Source organism: Etheostoma spectabile, chromosome 11 (genome assembly GCF_008692095.1).
Source record: "Etheostoma spectabile isolate EspeVRDwgs_2016 chromosome 11, UIUC_Espe_1.0, whole genome shotgun sequence".
Lineage (NCBI taxonomy): Eukaryota > Metazoa > Chordata > Actinopteri > Perciformes > Percidae > Etheostoma > Etheostoma spectabile.
This window is the reverse complement of record NC_045743.1, coordinates 9,304,922-9,324,214: the sequence shown is the minus strand read 5'-3', so window position 1 is coordinate 9,324,214 and position 19,293 is coordinate 9,304,922. Positions and strand designations below refer to the sequence as shown.

The window sequence follows — 19,293 nt, the reverse complement described above, 5'->3', positions numbered from 1 at the left end:
ATAAGTTGAATTACAGGAAGACACTCCAATAGAAAATCCTACAGTACATACTGTATAACTATTTCATAAATCTACAACAGGTATATCTACAGTCTTCCAAGTAATAGTGTCAGAAAACACATAACTACAGGGTTAATCATGATAACAACTCCATAAAACACATATATATTTATAAACACACATATACACACACACACATATACATATTGTCCAACATTTTTATTCTAGGATGTACATAAACAAGACACTTAATTGATTGAGCATGCAGTTCACTGCCTTTGACTTATATGAATTGTGAGAGTAAGTGCTTAAACAATAAGTCAATTAATCAATTACAGAAAATGAATCACCACGTATTATGGTAATCTATTAAATCATCAAGCAAAACTTGTAAAGATCTTTTACTTCAAGCTTAATCTAATAAAAGAAGTAACTGCTTTTCTCTGTTATATGATTGTGAATTAATTATCATTGGGCATTGTTTAGTCTTTTCTAACATGAAATGGCAACAAAGTAATCAATAACAGGAATAAGTTAGTTACAGCCCTGCAAGGAGTTGAGTCTCTTACTTTTTATTTAGGGAAACTCAGAGTTTTAGTCTAACTACTATTGCCAATTTATTTAGTAAGTTATCATTAGTATTAAGTACATTTAACATTCAAAGCATTGCTCATTTTAGATGAAGTCCCATCACAGATAACGCAAGTGAAATTACACATTGCCACATCATCTGTGATTTTAGTAAAGCTAATAAACTGGACAAGAGCCATAAACCGGCATTGTTGGAGTAGGTCTCTATCATGTGAGCACGCTTAGGAAAAGTGACATTTCCAACCCCATACAGTCCCCTGCATTTCAACTGACTCGGCTGATGTAGACCGGTAGTCTCTAAACGTGCCTGTTCACATCCGCATTGCAAAGCATTGCAGGAACCTACTGCATATAAAAAAGCCGGTAGGCCCCTCATCTTCATCATCCACAGCTGATAACCCGCATGCCTTTCCATATTAATATAGCTATAGCGATCACATCTCCGGGTACTAACCTATGACTTCCTGCAGCTCGTACGACTCCCTGGTAATTGGCCAGCTGGTTGTCAGTGTTGGTTGCGGCTGGAGGATAGGATCCGGAGTTTCGTCTTGATCCGCCATGATGATGATGATTCTGCGCTAGTTAGCAGCCTATCTCACAGACAGACTGAGAGAGAGAGAGAGAGAGAGAGGGAAGGGAGAGGGAGAGAGAGAGAGAGAGAGAGGGAGAGGAGAGAGAGAGAGAGAGAGAGAGAGTGTGTGTCAAATTTGACCTCACCTCCTCAGAACAAATGTCAGCTGGCGGCTATCAGCAACTATCGCCAGCGATGAGAGACAACCCGGAAAATAACGGACTGTACACATGCGCGCGCACTTACACACGCGCACACTATACAGTGACATGCCAGTTGACGACACAATGGTTAAATCCACACAAGGAGACTTGCATTGATTAAAATAACTATTAATAGTCTTGGGAAACAATCATGCGGCTTCAATCCGGACATTTAATTGAGTATAGATTTTTTAGTAAATTTTAAGCAACTAATATGTTAAATTACCAGGACCTTGATTTATTATTATCAGGTAAACCGAATTGGCAGCTGTGTGAGACCATGGATGTAGTGTGAGACAGTAGCGCCGCGTTTGTGTGACGACTTCATGTCACATGTAGTCAAAACTGCAAGTGACGTTATTAACACTTGCAAGTAGATGGCGCCATCACATCTTTATAGTGTCCATCGTATGATCACTGAAGGACGAAGTAATCACCGATGATCTCTCCATAAATATAGAACATGGGAATTTGCAATTAGAGCTGAAACAATCATTGGTCAATAGATTAATCAGCAACTATTTTGTTGATCCATTAATCGATTTATGTTCTCAATTTAGTTGTTTTTGTGATAGTAAATTGAATAGCCTTGTGTTTTGGACAGTTGGTGGGACAAGAAAAGCAAGAGAATAATCGTCAGATTAATCTATAGCCTACTACAAATAACCATTAGTTGCTGCCCTATTTGTTATAGGCCTATTTTATATGTGTCTACAATTAAACTACAGAATCGTTAAATACCCTCTAGCAGAAAAATTCTAAAACTTATAAACATTTAATGATTATGTTGTATTTCACACACAGCATATATAAAACATGAAATGAAATCTAATTTTTATGTTTTGTACTATGCTCATGGATTATACATGATATATGATATGACTTTACAAGTTACACAGATCTAAAACTAATGCAGTGTATAGAACCACCATGCAATAAATACCTGAAGGTTATGATGCTCAATGATTGGTTAAAATTGTTTTAAAGATGTCTCAATTTGACTAAGGTCGTTAAAGGAGGCTATAGTTTGTGGTTCTGTTGCCTCATAATAACAGATGCTTCAAAAATGTCAGTGATATAAATGTTTGAATATACCTTAACTAGCCTCCATCAAAACTGTCATTAGGTGGCGTGGTTTACCAACATGATGTCTGAAGCCCATCGCTCAAGTGTTGCCATTCTAATTGCTTAAATGCTTAAATGTCACCGTTTTACTAACAATTGATCAATGATCAGTTTGAGTTAGGCTATAATAAAACATTAAAGGTGACACCGCAGGCGGGTTATTATGGGTTTCCTACTAATATAACAGCAATAAATGTGTAAAGCTAGCGGGAAAAAAACAAACAAAACAAAAAGCCATTCAGTCTTCTAGTCCGTTTGGAGAATACTTCCCCGTTAGGTTGAGTGTTACTGCCGTATAGCCAGCAGACTGTAACGTACACTGACTGTATTGCATGACATTTCAACGCACCAATCACTTGCTGAGGAGCTGATTGAGTCTACTTCCCTACACTGGGATAGCTGAGGGGAAGCGGACGGACGGCGATCTCGTACGGATATCTCATCATCAGCCGAGTCTGCACGGTCAGATCGCCTGGGACAGAGCTCCGGGTTACAGTGGGCCGTCGATTTCTCTTTCCACCCGGTCACGGTGTCTGCTGCAGGGAAATGGCCGGTATTTTGGCGTGGTTTTGGAACGAGAGGTTCTGGCTCCCACATAATGTAACCTGGGCTGACTTAAAAAACACAGATGAAGCAACGTTCCCGCAAGCCGAGGATCTCTATCTGGCGTGTCCTTTAGCATTCTGCATCTTTATGATACGGCTGGTTTTCGAAAGGTGGGTCTAATGCACATGCGATAATCCATGTGGCGGTGGTACAGTACGTTTTGTTGTGTCGATGAAATGCTCCAGTTAAGGATTCCGCACACCCCGCTGTCCATGTTTGTCAGTCTGTTATCTAAACAATTGCTTCATATCTGGTTAGCCCACAAATCACCACGGTTGATCATCCTTCTTTCTGCAGGCCTGCTGCATTACGCGCTGTCTGCCTTTGATGCATCTGTCAGAGAGCACACACACACACACACAGTGCAGCCAAGTTGCCATACTTGCCCAAATCCAGTTAAACCTCAATTTCAACAAAGCACCATGCTGGGGACAGGCTCCTTTGCTAATCCGGGTGGTTTGTTTTAACTCTACTGCTCCAGTTATGATATGGAATATGTTGCATCATTTTTATCTATGACTATTATAGAGCCATGATGGTCCGAGCAATGCTTGTCATGAATATGTGGGTCAGAAGTCTCTTCTGGGAGTAGTGAGACCCACTTCACCCTTCACTCATGTTCGGTATTTATCCCTGAACACAGTCAATTCCTAAAGTGTAGTAAAAATGGTCTTCCTCAAGATGTCCTGTGGAAGACCACTTGTGGTCCAAACATTGTCATGTTTTGGTAGAGTAAAAGAAGAATTGGAAGGAAGCAGATGCAGGTGTCCAGGTGCAGATAATTTACCCAGCACCTGCAAAGAATTTATGAATTTATTTGTGATTGCATGCTTTGGGTCCCGTCCTTAAATTTAAACAATTTCCATTTAATTCACCAAAGAAATATGTGTTGATCTAGAAGATGATATTTTAATTGCAGGTTTATTGGAAGACCATGTGCCATGGGCCTGAAGATCCAAGCCAATGGGCCCCAAAAAGCACAACCCAATGCTATCCTGGAGAAGGTTTTCACTGCTATAACCAAGGTGGTGCATGTGTTCACTTCATTATTGTTAATGTTTTTATCTCCTGACATTTGTGCCACAATGACACAAAGTACATCTAAGATATGGAATGTGTACCTTGTCTTACCAGCACCCAGATGAGAAGAGGTTGGAGGGCCTGTCCAAGCAGCTCGACTGGGATGTGCGGACCATCCAGCGCTGGTTCAGACAACGTCGAAACCAGGAGAAGCCCAGCACTCTCGCCCGATTCTGTGAAAGCATGTAAGGCAAAAATTCACTTTTAACACCACAACATATAGCATTGCCTAAATTATCTGTGAGCCATTTTCTCTACATGTTATAAAATTCAAGTTTGTGGAAATTAACTTGCAGAATTTAAACTTGCCTAAGTTAGTGAAGATCATATCTGCTTTATTGTTATCACGTGTATTATTACTTTGTTGATGATTGGTAATACAGTTGTAAGTGAAGACTTATTCAAATAGGCTGGGCTGCTTTATCACTCAGCAATAACACCCGTGACAGTAGTAAAAGCAGGCATGATAACTATTTCAGAGCAAGTTTCATGTTCCTGCAAGTTCATTTCCATATTGTATGGAAATGAAGGGTAACTCTGCAGTTGCTTAATGTTGCTTGTTTCCAAACAGTCCAAGACCAAGCCCTAATATTCATTTGAGAAACCATTACGATCGTACTTCAGTTTTGGCAAACCGTTACTGTTTCTTACATGGCTTATAAAGATTGCAACATGAACGCTGATGCTGCTGTGGGATGATCGTCAAATGTGTCCCAGGCTGTAACGGAGAACTGGCTAATCTGCAGTAGAGCATTTGCCATCAGGGAGATTGTAGTTAATTTGTAGTGTGATGTTAAAGGCCAACAAGCCAGTGTGGCTGTCAAAGTAGAATCATGTCTGACACCAGTAGAGCCAATCTGGCAGTTTTAGACACAGGGAGCCTCACATCTTCTGCCTGAGGCTGCTGTTCACTCAGGAGAACAATGCTGGCTGATAAAACCACTGGACTCCTGTTACAACAGGGGAATCTGTCAAAGCAAACCTGCTTTCTTATAAACCAGAAGAGACAGAGTTTGCTCTCCTCTGTAATATATTTGTGAGTTTATTGAACATACTTAGCTGACATTCAATCTGTCTAAGCAACTGTACCAAAGCTGTTATCTGCATGCAGCAAAATTGACTGCAGACGATATTGGGCTTTGCGATAGTTTGGCCAGGTTTTCAGTCTCAATTGCTTACGGTGCAATTCTCCAAACAGTGCCGGCTTCAGTCCGTCCAGCAGTGATTATGCTCTAATTAGGCCCTCATGCACAGCTGTTGCCAACTGATAGCATTCTTTGTCTTTTCATAATGCAAACAGAGAGTATGTAGCAGACACATCTGGTCTGGAAATAATGAAGACACTGCATAGATTTAGTTTACCAGCTATTGTTACTGCCTCTGTTTCCCCAGTAAATACAGAAAAAAACATCCCAACAAGTTCCTGTATTGATTTTCTTTTCTTTTTGCGAGAAACCTACAGTAACCTCTTTTTTTACAACAGCAACTGATATTTCACAGGTCCTTTGCACAAAAACAATGAAAAACCACTGGATACAAGTATTATTTCACCACAGTGGCAGAAGTTATTTGTGTTAAGAAAGATTAATTTAAAGCCTTAAAATGAGATTAAATGACAAATTAAGATGAGCCGTTTTTTTAGGGTAGTTTAATCAGCCTGTCCCTTCTCTTGTCAGTTCTCCTTGTTTAGGGCGGGTGGAGGAAGAACCAGGCTTTGATGTCCTCAGTTGCCCCTCTTGTCTGATCTCATCTTCCTCCTTTCTCTTCTCTCTTTCACAGAGAACAAAGAAATCATCAGAAGCAAAAGAGTTGAACTTTTTTAAAACATAGAGGCTATTTCTATGACAAGATTTTTTTATAAGTTGAATAATAATTTTAGATGTACTCCCTATTTTGCAAAGAGTTGGATAAGAAGATTAATAAGCACCTTTATATCTGTACAGTACACTAAGTATGAAGCTACCGCCATTAGCCGATTAACTTAGTTTAGCACAAAGACTGGGAACAGTGGGAACTAGCCTGACTGTGCCCAAAGGCAATAAAATACCAATAGCATCTCTAAAGCTAATTAACACAGTATCTCTCAATATATTCCGGGCTGTTTCTTGGACGGGTGCAGTCACTTCCTGTGGTCTTGTCATCAATGTGAGGTTGCCATGCAACCAGCTTAGACTTCAGAAAGTCACTGTGCCCAGCAAATAAATAGTCTAGCATAAACCTTTCCCAACCACAACTTTTAGTTTTATGACTTTATTAAAAATTTTAATGCAGTTTAAACAAGCAAGATATAACATGGGTGTATGTATATGTGTATCCATTTGTACAAGTGAGCTTGAGAGGTGCATGTATTTTATTACTTTTGGGCAGAGACAGTTCTTCAGTCTTTGAACGAAGCTACACTAACCAGCTGCTGGCTGTAGCTTCATATTTAGCATACAGATACAAGAGTGGGATTGATGTGGCTGGATTGGCTCAGTGGGTAGAGCAGGTACACACGTCTACTGAGAGGTGTATGCCTTGACGCAGAAGTCCAGGATTCAAATCTGACTTGTGTTGATTGAATGTCTTCCCCTTTCTCACCTAGCTGTCCTATCAAATAAATGCAGAAAGCCCAAAAAATAATGTTTAAAAAAAGAGTGGTATTGATCTTCTCATCAAACTCCCGTGAAAGAAGCAAATTCCTCCAAATTTTAAACCTTTCTAATGCATTTTTTTTTGCTGTTTTTAGGTTGGTGGTTTATTATAATGCCTCGTATCATAGTTTTATCATTTAACGTTCCACTTCCAGAATTGCTCTGTGGCAGCAGGAAATTCCGCCGGATTTCACTGTTTTGTTCACCTTCTGCTTTCTTCGTGTTGGAATTTTAATTCCGGTTGATTTGTAAGGACTATGCTTGACTGCTCTATCTGTCCAATCTGAGTTTTCTGTTGCACAACTAAAAAATCTTTTGAACGTACACACGTTTCTCCAAAAACAAGTTCCTTCCAGAGACTATTTTGCAGCGACACCGTGGTTCTGCCCAGTGCTTAGTGCCACCCATGACCATTGTGATTAAATGCCAATAAACCAGAGCACGTTTTTCTCCCATCCCGGAATGCTGTGTGGACTAGCAAGACCCTCCTCTGCAGCACTGTGGAGGAAGGTCTTGGAACGCAAGACTATCACTAATAACTATTAATAACAAAAAATGAATACTTGCATTTTCTTGACAATTATTAGCCTTTAACTGTGATCTCTTAATTTGTCATTCCTCTTCTTTACTTTCATCAGATACAAAATCTAAGCTTGCAGTGGATTCTCAAAAATACATTTAAGCAATTAACCAACGTAGAAACATGCTATTATTATCAGCTGAGATTACCAGTAGTCTCATTAATGCTGTTCCTATGACTGATATGGTGGTGTATGATTTAATACCTTTTAACCACGCCTCACCAGAAGCAGCTCAGCAGACACCAAGCCGATATCTGATAAATATGTTTGTGCTCAGCAGATGCTTTCACGGCAGCTGAGGGATGAGCCATTTACATGTGTTCTTGAGAGACCCCAGCTTAACTCTTTAATTAGTTACAGTCTTCTAGCACCACAGTAAAATAACTGGCTATTAACAAGTTTATTTTATTTGGCCTATTTAATATCAAGCAAAGAAGGAATATATCAAGGCTTTTGCACAACTAAATTGTGATCAAAGCTTGATCTTCATGACTAATTGTCATGTTGAACCATCTAAATGTAAGCAGTTGCAGCCCGCTGGTGCTCACACTACCCACCTGGACAAGTTACAACGTGGAATTAAATGAGCCAGCATCGTCTGCTTTTTATTGTTTTATTCTAAAGCTAGCTGCCTCACTCATTATAAACCTCCTCACCTCATGCCTTTTCTTTTTTCTCAGGCAATGATATGTCCAAACGGGTACATTTGATTTAATAGCAATCCATGGATCTGTCCCAATTTAAAACCCATAGTCTCATCAGATATCATGAATGATTCATTAATGTATAATCAAGCTATTATGATGTAAGCCATACATACATAACATAAGCCTACTCTTATTTTGTTATATAAACTACAGTTTGAATGTTGTTCATCATAATACGTTAACATAATTCTGTTCCACAGTTACTACCCAGCACTAATGAATATAAAATTGTAATTGGATAGTTTCTGCTACATTATGTGCAGAAAATAAACAGAAGCTCTATATAATTAAATTAACAACATTTTAGTTTTCCCACAACCAGTCTTCATCAACACTGTATCTGAAAAAGAAACGTAACTCACAATTGCTAAAAAAAATATGTGCCTGACTTCGTAAAAACTACTATGACTATTCACAGGAAGCAGTTGGGAGTCATTGTGATTGTATCTATGTAGCAGTGATTCGGCACTTAAAAAAGACTTGCAGGCTTGATGAACTTTCGTTATTATGTGCCAGGTAGACTTGTCCAGTTAATTTGGTTTTACAATATGCTAGGATTTATTAAATAGTAACAAATGATTATCCTGCATATCATACAAACATTTACCAAAAAGGACTATGTCTGTTGGAGAAGCTGATTTATCCTGTTCTTTTTTGAGTGTTCATGTCATGTTGTGTTTGGAGCCTCTGGATGTCAAAATGTGTTTGATTTGAGGTCAGCTGGAACAACCACACGGCACAACCCTTAAAGTATGCAAAAACTCCTCTCACATGACAGGTCATACAGCTTCTGTCACAGCCTGGGGCACTGGATTAAGAAGTGAATGCACATATCCTAAAATATAGGTTTGACTGGGAAAAACATTTAATCATATTGGTTACAAATCTGTAAAATGTTCTGACAACTTAATAACACACAACAGGGGGTCTCTCATTCAAGCCTATCCGACATAATTAGCTTTTGTTCCCTGTAGAAACACATATGATTTTGTCCGATGCAATTTCCAGAGTTGTTTGGAAAGTTGTTTCCTAGTTGGCCAGTCTTAATTCCTTTCAGTTGCTGACTGTTATAAGTTGGGTGTGTATATGCACATCTGCCTGCTGTGTCAGTTATAGCAGTTTCTTCTCTGCTTGTAAGCTCAAACCTCATGATCACCTTTCCTACCATTGTTTTTGTTGTTGTAGTTACTGTACATTATGTGCAAGGTTCTCTAAAGCAAGATGGGCTGGGACAGTGTTAGTGTCTTGTCTTTGCCCCCGGATCTCACCAATGTGAAGTTACTGTTGTCCGATTTTCTGTGACTCATCCCAGACTGTAGATGTGAGGAAGTAAGAGGACATCACACCACTTCAAATTTCTGATTACAGGCAGGACAGCCACATAGTGTGCCACAGTGTGCTATACCTAGGGATAGACCTACATAAGCAGTTTACAGAACAAGTTGTGTTCATGTACATGTCCCCTGGTAATGTTTTTTTTGTATCCAAAGTGTTTGCCTTTAGAATGGGATGTAGCTGCATTATTCTCTACAAATTGGTTTTAACGTATTACAGCACTTAGCTTTTCCCTCTAATTTACTCATCCTTAACCTTAACCCAAAATTGTATTATAGACTAGCCTTGATAAATCAAAGTGGAAAAGAGAAAGAAAAAAGCCTAAATTAAAAGAATTGCAACACAATGTACAGGTAAAAGCTACTTTATCAAGGCAGGGAACCTCCATATTTACCCTACAGCCTACTAAAAACACTACTGTTATTCCCAAAAACAAAAGGTAAAGATTGCAAAAGTAGTGATAGGATTGTTGCCCAAATAGAAAATAATATTTATATTCATTATTTTTTTTCTCTGTTTCTTTCAGGTGGAGATTTACATTCTATCTGTACATATTTACCTATGGAGTGCGTTTCCTTAAAAAGGTAAGCTTTCCTTACAGACAAATGAGCATCAGCCAGCTGGTATGACTGAAGTTAGTTAGTTTGAGTCACAGAGGCTTGACACCATTTTCTACAGCTCATTTTGAAGTACACGGCTAGCATGAAAATCTTGTGGTTTCTGGCATTGATTAGCGCCAAGTCATGAGATTGGCAAGTAAAATTGATGTTCTGTTCTAAGGGAACACATTGTATTAAGGCAATGTGTATTAAAGCCTAGAGCACAAATTATTCATTAATAATGGATCCTAAAAGGAAAGAGGGAGCAACTGACAAAAAAATTACCAATGCTACACAATGCCATGCATTAAATATGGAAATCCATTTTTCACAAAGAATGTAGGAATCACTGATGATTCTTTCGAAAATTTGCTGCTTAACTTAAAACGCCTGCTTGCAAAATAATGCCACTGAGATGACTCTAGGCCTATATAATTAGAGTTAGGCTACATGTTGACAGTAAAGTACATTAAACCTAACGTTACATCTTCAGAGTAACGTAAGATGAGTGTTAACAGTAGAATGTGGTTGTTGTTGTTGTTTTAAATATCTCTTTAATAATATTACGATTGGGCTGGTTCCAGGCTCTGATTGGGCTATTGGTGTTAGTAAAATCTGGCAACACCACATGCTTAATTTTCCGCTTCAAAATAAAGTTAGCACGCTTTACTTTTGACGTGCTTTCTATGTGCTGTATTACTATACACTAATCAAGTCAAAACTATTGACTAAACTAAGTCAAGGTACAATGACGTTTTCATGAAAGCAAACCAACTGCAATGCTGGCATTTAAAGTTAACATCCATCATTTCTGGAACCAGCTAACGTTAGCTTAACGTTATCCTCTGTGTGGGCTAGCAAGAACATTAGCTTAAGCAGCTAACGTTAGCTACATGCATGCCAACCTTTCTTACACACATAATGCCAATATTTGTCATATTGAAGACTTTCTTGTCAAAGCACTTTTACCTGTCTAACGCTATGACTTTTACCTACCTCTGACAATGTTGCGAAAATGATAACGTTACCATGCCTCGCTGTGCCACGCGTAGTTCAGAGGATATAAAAGAGATTCAAGAATTAAATTCAGCGCTCCGTTTTTAGAAATTTTGAGCCGCACTTGTGAGAGTTTAGAACTTTTTAGTATTTTTGTCCACTGTGCCAGTTATAATGAGAATGCTATGTTACATTAAAAAAAAAAAAAGTAGAAATGTGTATAATCAACAGAGCAATAGATTAGGACCAATCTCTCAAAGACACAAGTTGCATGATGAAGCACTTTGTGAAAATAGTTCATTCCCTGGCCTGGCAATCCCTGCCTCAGGCTCCAGTCTCTGTGGGATATATTAATAGAGCAGGAGAACAGGAGATGTAAACTCAGTCACAGTGATGGGTCACTGTTTGCTTACACATTCTTATGTATTACAGTTACCATTTCTATTGCCATATCCTTTTTCAGAACTTCCTTTGGTATGCACTGTAACAGCATCTCTTATAGGCCTAACAGTCATTCAGTATTTTAGAAACCAATTTCATCAAGGGATTTTTTTTTCAGTGTTCACATTAATATTGATGTGTTAAATCTGAAATGACATGTTGAATTGAACTCCATTGTATGTGTGGGAACGGCATAACACTGCATTTATATGGAGCCTGGAGCCTGCTCTTTCTAGGTTTCATTAAAATACAACATAATGAATGAGACTGCTCAGGAATTGAACAACAAAGTATTTCCAGCGTCGTCCCTGGAGTTTAACACTACATTGTATTACAATGCTGTCTTAACCTAAGTAATTTAGTCACAGTTTTATGATATTTGACATTTTTAAAATATAGTCTAGTTTTATTAGTTTTCATATAGGTTAAAAAGTATTGATTTGTAAGTTACTCTTTTCATTTTCTGCAGACCGCATGGCTTTGGAACACTAAAGAGTGCTGGTACAACTACCCTTACCAGGTAAAAGTATTTTAATACACCCATCCTCAGAAATCATGATACAGATCAAGATATAAAGATATATTTGTTCTAACCTTGTTGCTTTTTGTGTTTACGCAGCCACTGACTGTGGACATCCATTATTACTATATACTGGAGCTGTCTTTCTACCTTTCCTTACTCTTTTCCCAATTCACAGACATCAGGAGGAAGGTAAGAATGACGGCAAGTCACACCAAGATATGCCTTACATGCATCTCCTATAACATGGAAAATTGAACGTTTGTTAAAAGATCTACTGTAAGGCAAAAAGTTACACTTTTAGTCACGTTTTTCCACGTCAAGGAATGTCTGTTCTGTTTATGACATTGCACAGAAAAGACCTATTTTCTCACTGCCTTGACTTTGTAATGTTTAGTCTGTTTGCTTTCTGCCTCAATGAATTCTTACTGATGTGAGAAATAACAAAATATTGCGAGGGCAAAAAGGATTAGCACATTTTCAAACTTTCAGAAATTGGATTCACTATCAAACTTCACAAAAATCTTTCTCAAGCTTTCCCCCAATAGTGGTGCAGTCTGTTTTTGTGTGCTTTTGTGTAAGCTTTTGTGTAATACGATCAGCAAATTACTGTACTTTTACAATCCGTTACATGATGGTGTCAAACAATACTCAAATAGCATATAGAAGTTTGAAGAATAGATCAACTGAAATGGTTTCTCTTCACATAATGACATATTTCAAGTTTAGTCTGTTATATAAATATCTATGTCAGACAATAATAATGAATCGTAGTAGGAAAAGCAAAAGGAAAAGGGCATAGTTTTATCACCCATTCCTACTTAATCCTGAAAAATAATTCACAATCAACAAACATATCATATCACTAGAGTTAGCGTGTCGCTGATAGCGCTGCCTTCTTTCAGGTGTATTAACCATTTAAATATACTTCCAGCAAGCTGACGCAAGTGACACTAACTTTATATTCCAAATTATAGGTTTATTCTGTATACACAATAAACACATTGTATTATGAATAAAGTTTTAAAAAAAGGTTCAACTTGGTCAGTCTTTGCAAGAACTGAGACTAGCTTGAACAAACATTCTTCAACCCACTTTCATCTTCTTTTTTTGTCATGAAAATGGCTACATTTTGGTTCATTAAGGATCAATTCGCATGCCTTCCAGCCATGATCTTACGCCTGCCTCCAATCCATCCTCAGCTCTGCCCTCTTCACAAAAACACTTCACTCACTGTACTCACAGCAGCCCTCATGATGCCATGCTGTGTATGCCGTCACTCTGTCATCTCTTTGTTGACTGTTGGCATGTTGTCTGTTTTTGTTTCTCCTTTCAGTTTTTTAATGCACAGTACTACACTGAGGAGGTCCTCTGCATCCCCTGCCAATTCCAGTATGTTCTCCCCGCACACTCTTGCCTTGCTTTCATTCTGTATCTTGCATCATTACTCTTCCTTCTCGTCCTTTTCATGCTGTCTCCATTTGGGACTGGTCCTGGTTGCTTTGAGCTAAAACATTTCTTAATATGTGCTAGAGGAATGCTTTGCCATGCCAGCTGTCTGCATCGTTAGTCCCCTGGGGCTTCATTCAATGCTATCCCACACCTTACAGCTCATACTGTACCAAGACAGGACCGAAGTTAAACTACAATTTATTTTCACAATTTTCAGAAGCTTAGTTGATATGCTTGATTCTGAGATTTTTTTCTCATATTTAAACAGTGGTGGAATGTAAACTAAATACATTTACTGCAAGTACTGTACTTTTCTCGATTTCCATTTCATACCCCTTTATACTTATTTTCCACTACAATTCAAATGAAAATATTGTACTATTTACTTTAAAACATTAATATTTGACATACTAAATATTTAAAGAGTTTATAATATGATGCATTGTTATAGATTAAACTAATCAACAGTATAAAGAATCATTAAAAAGTAGCTCCACCTTGACCAACTACAACAGTAAAATATGCTTTCCAATTTATGCATTACTAATAATGACCTTTTACAGTCACAGGGCAGTTTGTCTGCATTGAGAACTTTAGCTTTTGACATTTAAAGCACACATTTTGTTAATGATATATATTTTCGGGGCGGCAGTAGCTCAGTCCAAGTTTCGTACGGAGTGTGGACTGGTAGCTCAAGAGGTGTCAGTTCACCTCCTGGGCACTGCAGCAATGCCTTTAAGTAAGGCACTAAAACCCTAACTGCTCGGAGGGCCAAACTTCCATGTGTCTATGGAAAAATAGGCACTCATCAGTAGGGGCCTTTTCATTTTTTTAAATAAAGCATTATTACGTAATAGCTTTGTGTGTTAGTGCAAACACACAAAGCTAATGTGTGTGTGATTTCATCACACGTCGGCACTGCACTAGATGCCCTGAGTAGGTGTTGCATACAGTGACTCAAAACAGTTGTGAGGCAGCACGTTAGTTGTGTGACATGTCCTTGGCAACTATGTCCCCAGGATTTCCTGATCATGTTCCTGCACCATGTGGCAACAATTTCCCTCATCACCTTTTCCTACGTGAACAACATGGCACGAGTTGGAACTCTGGTCATGTGTCTCCACGATGCAGCAGACGTGCTGATAGAGGTGAGGATGGGTGAGAGAAGTAAATGCTGTGGATGGACAGATGGGCAAAGGGAGGCAAAGATGGTTGGGTGTGTGGGTGTGAGTGTTTTGAGTTTACACGCTTAGCTACCCATCTTTATCTACATGTAACTACTGTCCTTACATTATGAACATTATGTCAGACTGTACAGTGCATGTTCAACATACTCTTTGTTGGAAACTAGAGCTTTTTAATAATAATGTCAGCGATGTTTCAAGCAGTTGTCTTCATGTCCAGATTAATGGTTGTTTCTTTTTTCTACCAAGGCTGCCAAAATGGCAAACTATGCCAAATGTCAGATACTGTGCAACCTCCTGTTTGCAATGTTTGCAATTCTCTTTATAAGTTCCAGGCTGGGAGTTTACCCTCTCTGGTGAGTGTAATTCTCTTTCTTGTGTACAATAGCTAGCATCATTATTAAGGCTGACTTCACTGAAGTAATGTTAGCCTTTCATTTTAATAGAGTACAGTCCATACAGGCAGTAATAGACTTCAAAAGCTGTGTAGCAGATGCATGTAATGCTCTTCACATTTTGGCAGACCAGCTTTGAAAATGCATGTCAGTGTCACAAAGATCTCAGTGCTTTTTAACTTCTTTCTTCACAACGGTTTATGGTTCAGATACATCTCTGTGAATTTTGTTGCTAGGTAATAGTTACTATGGATACAGTAGCTTTAACGTCTCAAATAAAGCCAAACCAAACAACAAATGAATTGCAACTCATTATGGCCATTGCTTTGTCATTGAAAAGTATTTGGAGTTAAATCTTTTTGTTAAAACATCTAAGAGGTTGTTTTTTTTTAATAATAAGGATCTCGTATCGTTTTGTGTTGTTGCTTTACATTGCATGTATTCAACATTTCAAATCGTAGCCAATTACAACAAGCCTTTCTGATATTTGCCAGATTTACCACAAAACAATGTTAGTTCTTGAAAGTGTGTACGTCAGTTATCAGGCAAAGGGAGACATGATTTAGTTTCTTAGTCGGGTATCTGCTTTTCTATAAAATACCATCCATTTTTGATCCACACAGAAAATCTATTTCAGGCATCTAGATTTAAGCTCGTCTTTAATAAATAAATAAAAAACAATGTGCAATATTGTAAGACAGCTTTTTAAACAGTTTTAGCCAACACCCCACAGCTCTCTGCCTTTGTTTCACTGTAAAATGATGATACACTACATTTTAGTCAGCCTCCACCACACCAGTAGTAAAGTTGTCATCACTGTAAAGCTGTTGCCATGGCTTCAGTATCTGGAGGATGATTCAGACAGCCATTTGCAGGAATTGGCTGAAGGATATATTTAACACTAATACTTGAAGTTTTGATTGCGTGTCATGTGAAGCCATACTTGTTTTTCTCCATTAGCAATTTTAAATACATATTTCTTGTACATATAATGAGACTATGAACAAAATTATTTTTCAAAGACACATGTCTGTTTGTGCTACAAACACGTCATTAAAGGGCTGGTGTTGCATGAAAGACAGAGAGCTGGAGCAGAGCTCACCTTGTTTTTTTTCACTGGCTTCTGCCACTAAGAGAGAGAGAGCTTTTACTCCTTGTGTTTTTCTAATAAAAACATGTCAAGGTAATTATCTCCCTCCTCCTCTGTTGCTATGGCAGGATTTTAAATACCACCTTGTTCGAGAGTTGGGAGATTGTAGGGCCCTATCCGTCCTGGTGGGTCTTCAACCTGCTTCTGATCCTGCTGCAGCTACTTCACTCCTTCTGGTCCTACCTCATAGTGAAGACAGCGTGCCAAACCATCTCCAAAGGAAAGGTGAGTCACTACACTCAGCTCTTCTTTGAAGTCGCTCTGCATAATCTTTCCATTTATACCTGTTCTTGCATAATAAGGTGTTTTTATGCCAGTATATAAATACTGTGTAGTGCTGTCAAAAGCCACTTTTGACTTTCCCTTTCTATTCTTTATGCTAACTTGCAACCTTCTAGGTGGGAAAATGGAATCCGTTGCATGTAAGTAGCCTTAAAGGGAAACATCTCAATCATAATGGTGCACTGTGTGCTTTGTGTTTAATTTCATGTCTCCAGCATCCATGTAATCATTTGCTTTGACCCCTCCCCAATTGTCAATATCAGCCCCAACCTAATCAGTGCAGTTCTAGCTATATGCTCCTGGCATGGCTTCAGGGAACATGTTACGTTATCAACTATTTTACGTACGTATACGCCCTGAAATCTTGTACAGACATTCCTGGTCCCCGGAAGATTATTTGGTGATCTCCTGCCCTTTAGTCTAGCGCCACTAGCAAGTGAAAGTTTTCACTTATTGTGAGAAAATCTCAACATCTACTGGGTGGATTGACACAAAATATTATACAGACATTTATGGTTCCCAGACTATTAATCAAAATTAATTTACATTAGTAAATTTGTCAATTTATTTGTAAATCTTATTATGTTGGATAAATCTACACTTGCCATGTTTGATTATATAATGTCAACGGTAAAAAATTAAGTAGTTGCTCAACAAAAAATGATGCGCTTTTGATGCTGTTCTCTGTTTTAAATCACTGTAAATTGAATGTACAGAATATGGGTGTATTAATTTGGACTGTTTGTAGGACAAAACAAGGTCAAGCTCTGTGAAATTGCGATGGTCATTTTCCATTATTTTCTGACATTTTATAGACTAAATGATAAAGCACTTAGTGCTGTCAGTTAAACACATTAACAGTGTTAACGCAAACCCATTTTAACGGCCACCTTTGTAGTTTTTTCACATGCTGTTGCAACAACAATTTACGTTAGAAAAACTACAACACCACACCAGATCTAGCTAGACCGGAAACAAAACACCAGGCACGCCACATACACTTGTTTGGGCTTGCGAGCCAGCCTAAGTGTAGTAACGTTATGTTTTAAGTGGATGGCGAGCGCGAGACGCCGAAATGGATGCCAATCAGATTCTGAATGGAAAGTTTACTTTTTAAAAGTTGACAAATGGTTCACAAAACCAAATTGATCTGTGTGTTTTGTCGTTGAACTGAGCTATCATCGCAGCACGTTCAGTCTGAAATACCACTTGATGGCCAAGCATACAGCTGATGCAAATTCTCCAACCCCTCGTCAAAGAATTATTTTCACCCTTTTATTGATGGACAGTGTTACTTTGTGTGAGAGATCATTTGCTCCAAGTTACTAAATTACTGCTCCAAGTGAGAATGTTACGTGTGAAATTGAACACTACAGTTGTTGTTTTCAATAAAAAAACATGTGCACAAAGCAAGCCAATCCAGGGCATTAATATGAGAATAAATAATGGGACAAAAAGAAATTAAGAGACATTTAGAATAGATAAAAACGTGTGATTAATTGCGAGTTAACTGTGACATTAATGCGATTAAGCGTGATATTTTAATCATTTGACAGCACTAAAAGCAATCAATCGAAAAACAGTAGTGAGATTATAAATAATTTAAAAATCATTAGTTGCAGCCAAAACAATGTCATGTTTAGAGGTCTCTTGAAAATAGTTTGTTTGGCTTTTGGAGCCTGTTGCATGATATTGATTGGCAGAACGCCTCCTGGTTTGACACACAAAAGACAATTTGTATGGCAGCCATGCTATCTGTGGCACAGCACAGATAAGAATTATATTAAGAAAATGTCATCTCCAACCATCCCTCTTATTTCTGCAGGTCTCTAAAGACGACCGCAGCGACATCGAGTCCAGCTCTGATGAGGATGACAGCCCCCCACCGAATCACAAGCTCCACACCAGCAGCACCACTAACGGGACCAACAAAAATCACGGGACCAATGGTTACCTGACAGGGCCCCCGTACGCCGATGAACACTGACTAACACAACCCTGGACACCATCCATCCATCAATCTGTGTGTGTGTGTGTGTGTGTGTGTGTGTGTGTGTGTGTGTGTGTGTGTGTGTGTGTGTGTGTGTGTGTGTGTGTGTGTGTGTGTGTGTGTGTGCAGTTTTCCCTTATCAGTTGGATTTACTCTCTTCATCTATATATTGGATCAAACTGCACTCAGTGAAATATCAAAGCACTCCTATTGGTACAACCCACTCTCTGTTTAGCCAATGAATGAAAGCATTCCATTCATGATGTAAGCATGCTACTTTAACATTCTGGCATACTGGGGGGGTGTTTTTTCTTATGTTTGTGTTTTTCTATGTTATTTATTTTTTTATAAATATGTTTGCAGATGGTGCGACAACTACTTTACTTTGATGTCAGTGTTAAAGATAAAGAAGTAATCTTAAACACAGATGTTTTTTCACACAACACGTCATGACAAGTATTAGTAAAATGCTAAAGGCCTGGGTTTACTTTCAACGCTACACCCCCAAAGATTTGCCAAAAATGTGTGACATTTCTTACATTTTTAAAACACATTCTCCACTCAAACTGTATAAGAGATGTCAATAACAGTATTATGTGTGTCTAATATGGCTAGAGGCTGTATTCCCTATTAAAGCATTTGGTTAGGTATTCTGATACGTTTCTGGTAAGCATTTCATGAAATGCCATCTGTCCTCTAAGGAGACAGACATGAGTTGTTTGAGTTATTCAATAAAAAAAAAAAAAAGTGTGCGGGTCTGTTCAATAAGTGGAAATCAGCAAAGAAAACCTTTATCGAACCCTGGTGATGAATTTCATAAAGAAATTACTTGACTTGAGATTTATATTTTCA

The 19,293-nt window shown here is 38.3% G+C and overlaps 2 protein-coding genes across 6 annotated transcripts in view; one reads left to right on the top strand and one right to left on the bottom strand.

Annotated features, from left to right (window-relative positions):
- stk39 (serine threonine kinase 39) overlaps nt 1-4,305 on the bottom strand; it is a 26,696-nt gene extending 22,391 nt beyond the window's left edge. Inside the window, exons 1-2 of one of the 5 annotated variants that reach the window (XM_032528964.1) lie at nt 4,218-4,305; nt 1,046-1,197 (exon numbers count right to left, since the gene is read on the bottom strand). In XM_032528964.1, coding sequence (XP_032384855.1) covers nt 1,046-1,151 — 106 coding nt within the window. In that variant the 5' untranslated portion in view covers nt 1,152-1,197; nt 4,218-4,305. Of the gene's footprint in view, nt 1-1,045; nt 1,269-1,308; nt 1,482-1,591; nt 1,791-4,217 lie in introns of those variants that run through there. The other 4 variants (XM_032528965.1, XM_032528966.1, XM_032528962.1 and 1 more) reach the window with 4 other exon arrangements.
- cers6 (ceramide synthase 6) lies at nt 2,814-19,097 on the top strand. Its single transcript, XM_032528987.1, has 11 exons — nt 2,814-3,206; nt 4,016-4,121; nt 4,231-4,361; nt 9,959-10,016; nt 11,938-11,988; nt 12,088-12,180; nt 14,460-14,588; nt 14,874-14,980; nt 16,238-16,394; nt 16,568-16,591; nt 18,277-19,097. The coding sequence occupies exons 1-11, from the start codon at nt 3,037-3,039 to the stop codon at nt 18,436-18,438; spliced, it is 1,188 nt and encodes a 395-aa protein (XP_032384878.1). The 5' UTR covers nt 2,814-3,036; the 3' UTR covers nt 18,439-19,097.
- Nucleotides 19,098-19,293: the final 196 nt, after the last annotated feature.

Excerpts from the sequence above, each read along its gene's own strand:
- cers6 (XM_032528987.1), top strand. The coding sequence starts at position 3,037 with ATGGCCGGTATTTTGGCGTGGTTTTGGAACGAGAGGTTCTGGCTCCCA. Across the intron at positions 4,362-9,958 it reads GCCCGATTCTGTGAAAGCAT|GTGGAGATTTACATTCTATC; the intron begins GTAAGGCAAAAA and ends TGTTTCTTTCAG. Across the intron at positions 10,017-11,937 it reads GAGTGCGTTTCCTTAAAAAG|ACCGCATGGCTTTGGAACAC; the intron begins GTAAGCTTTCCT and ends CATTTTCTGCAG.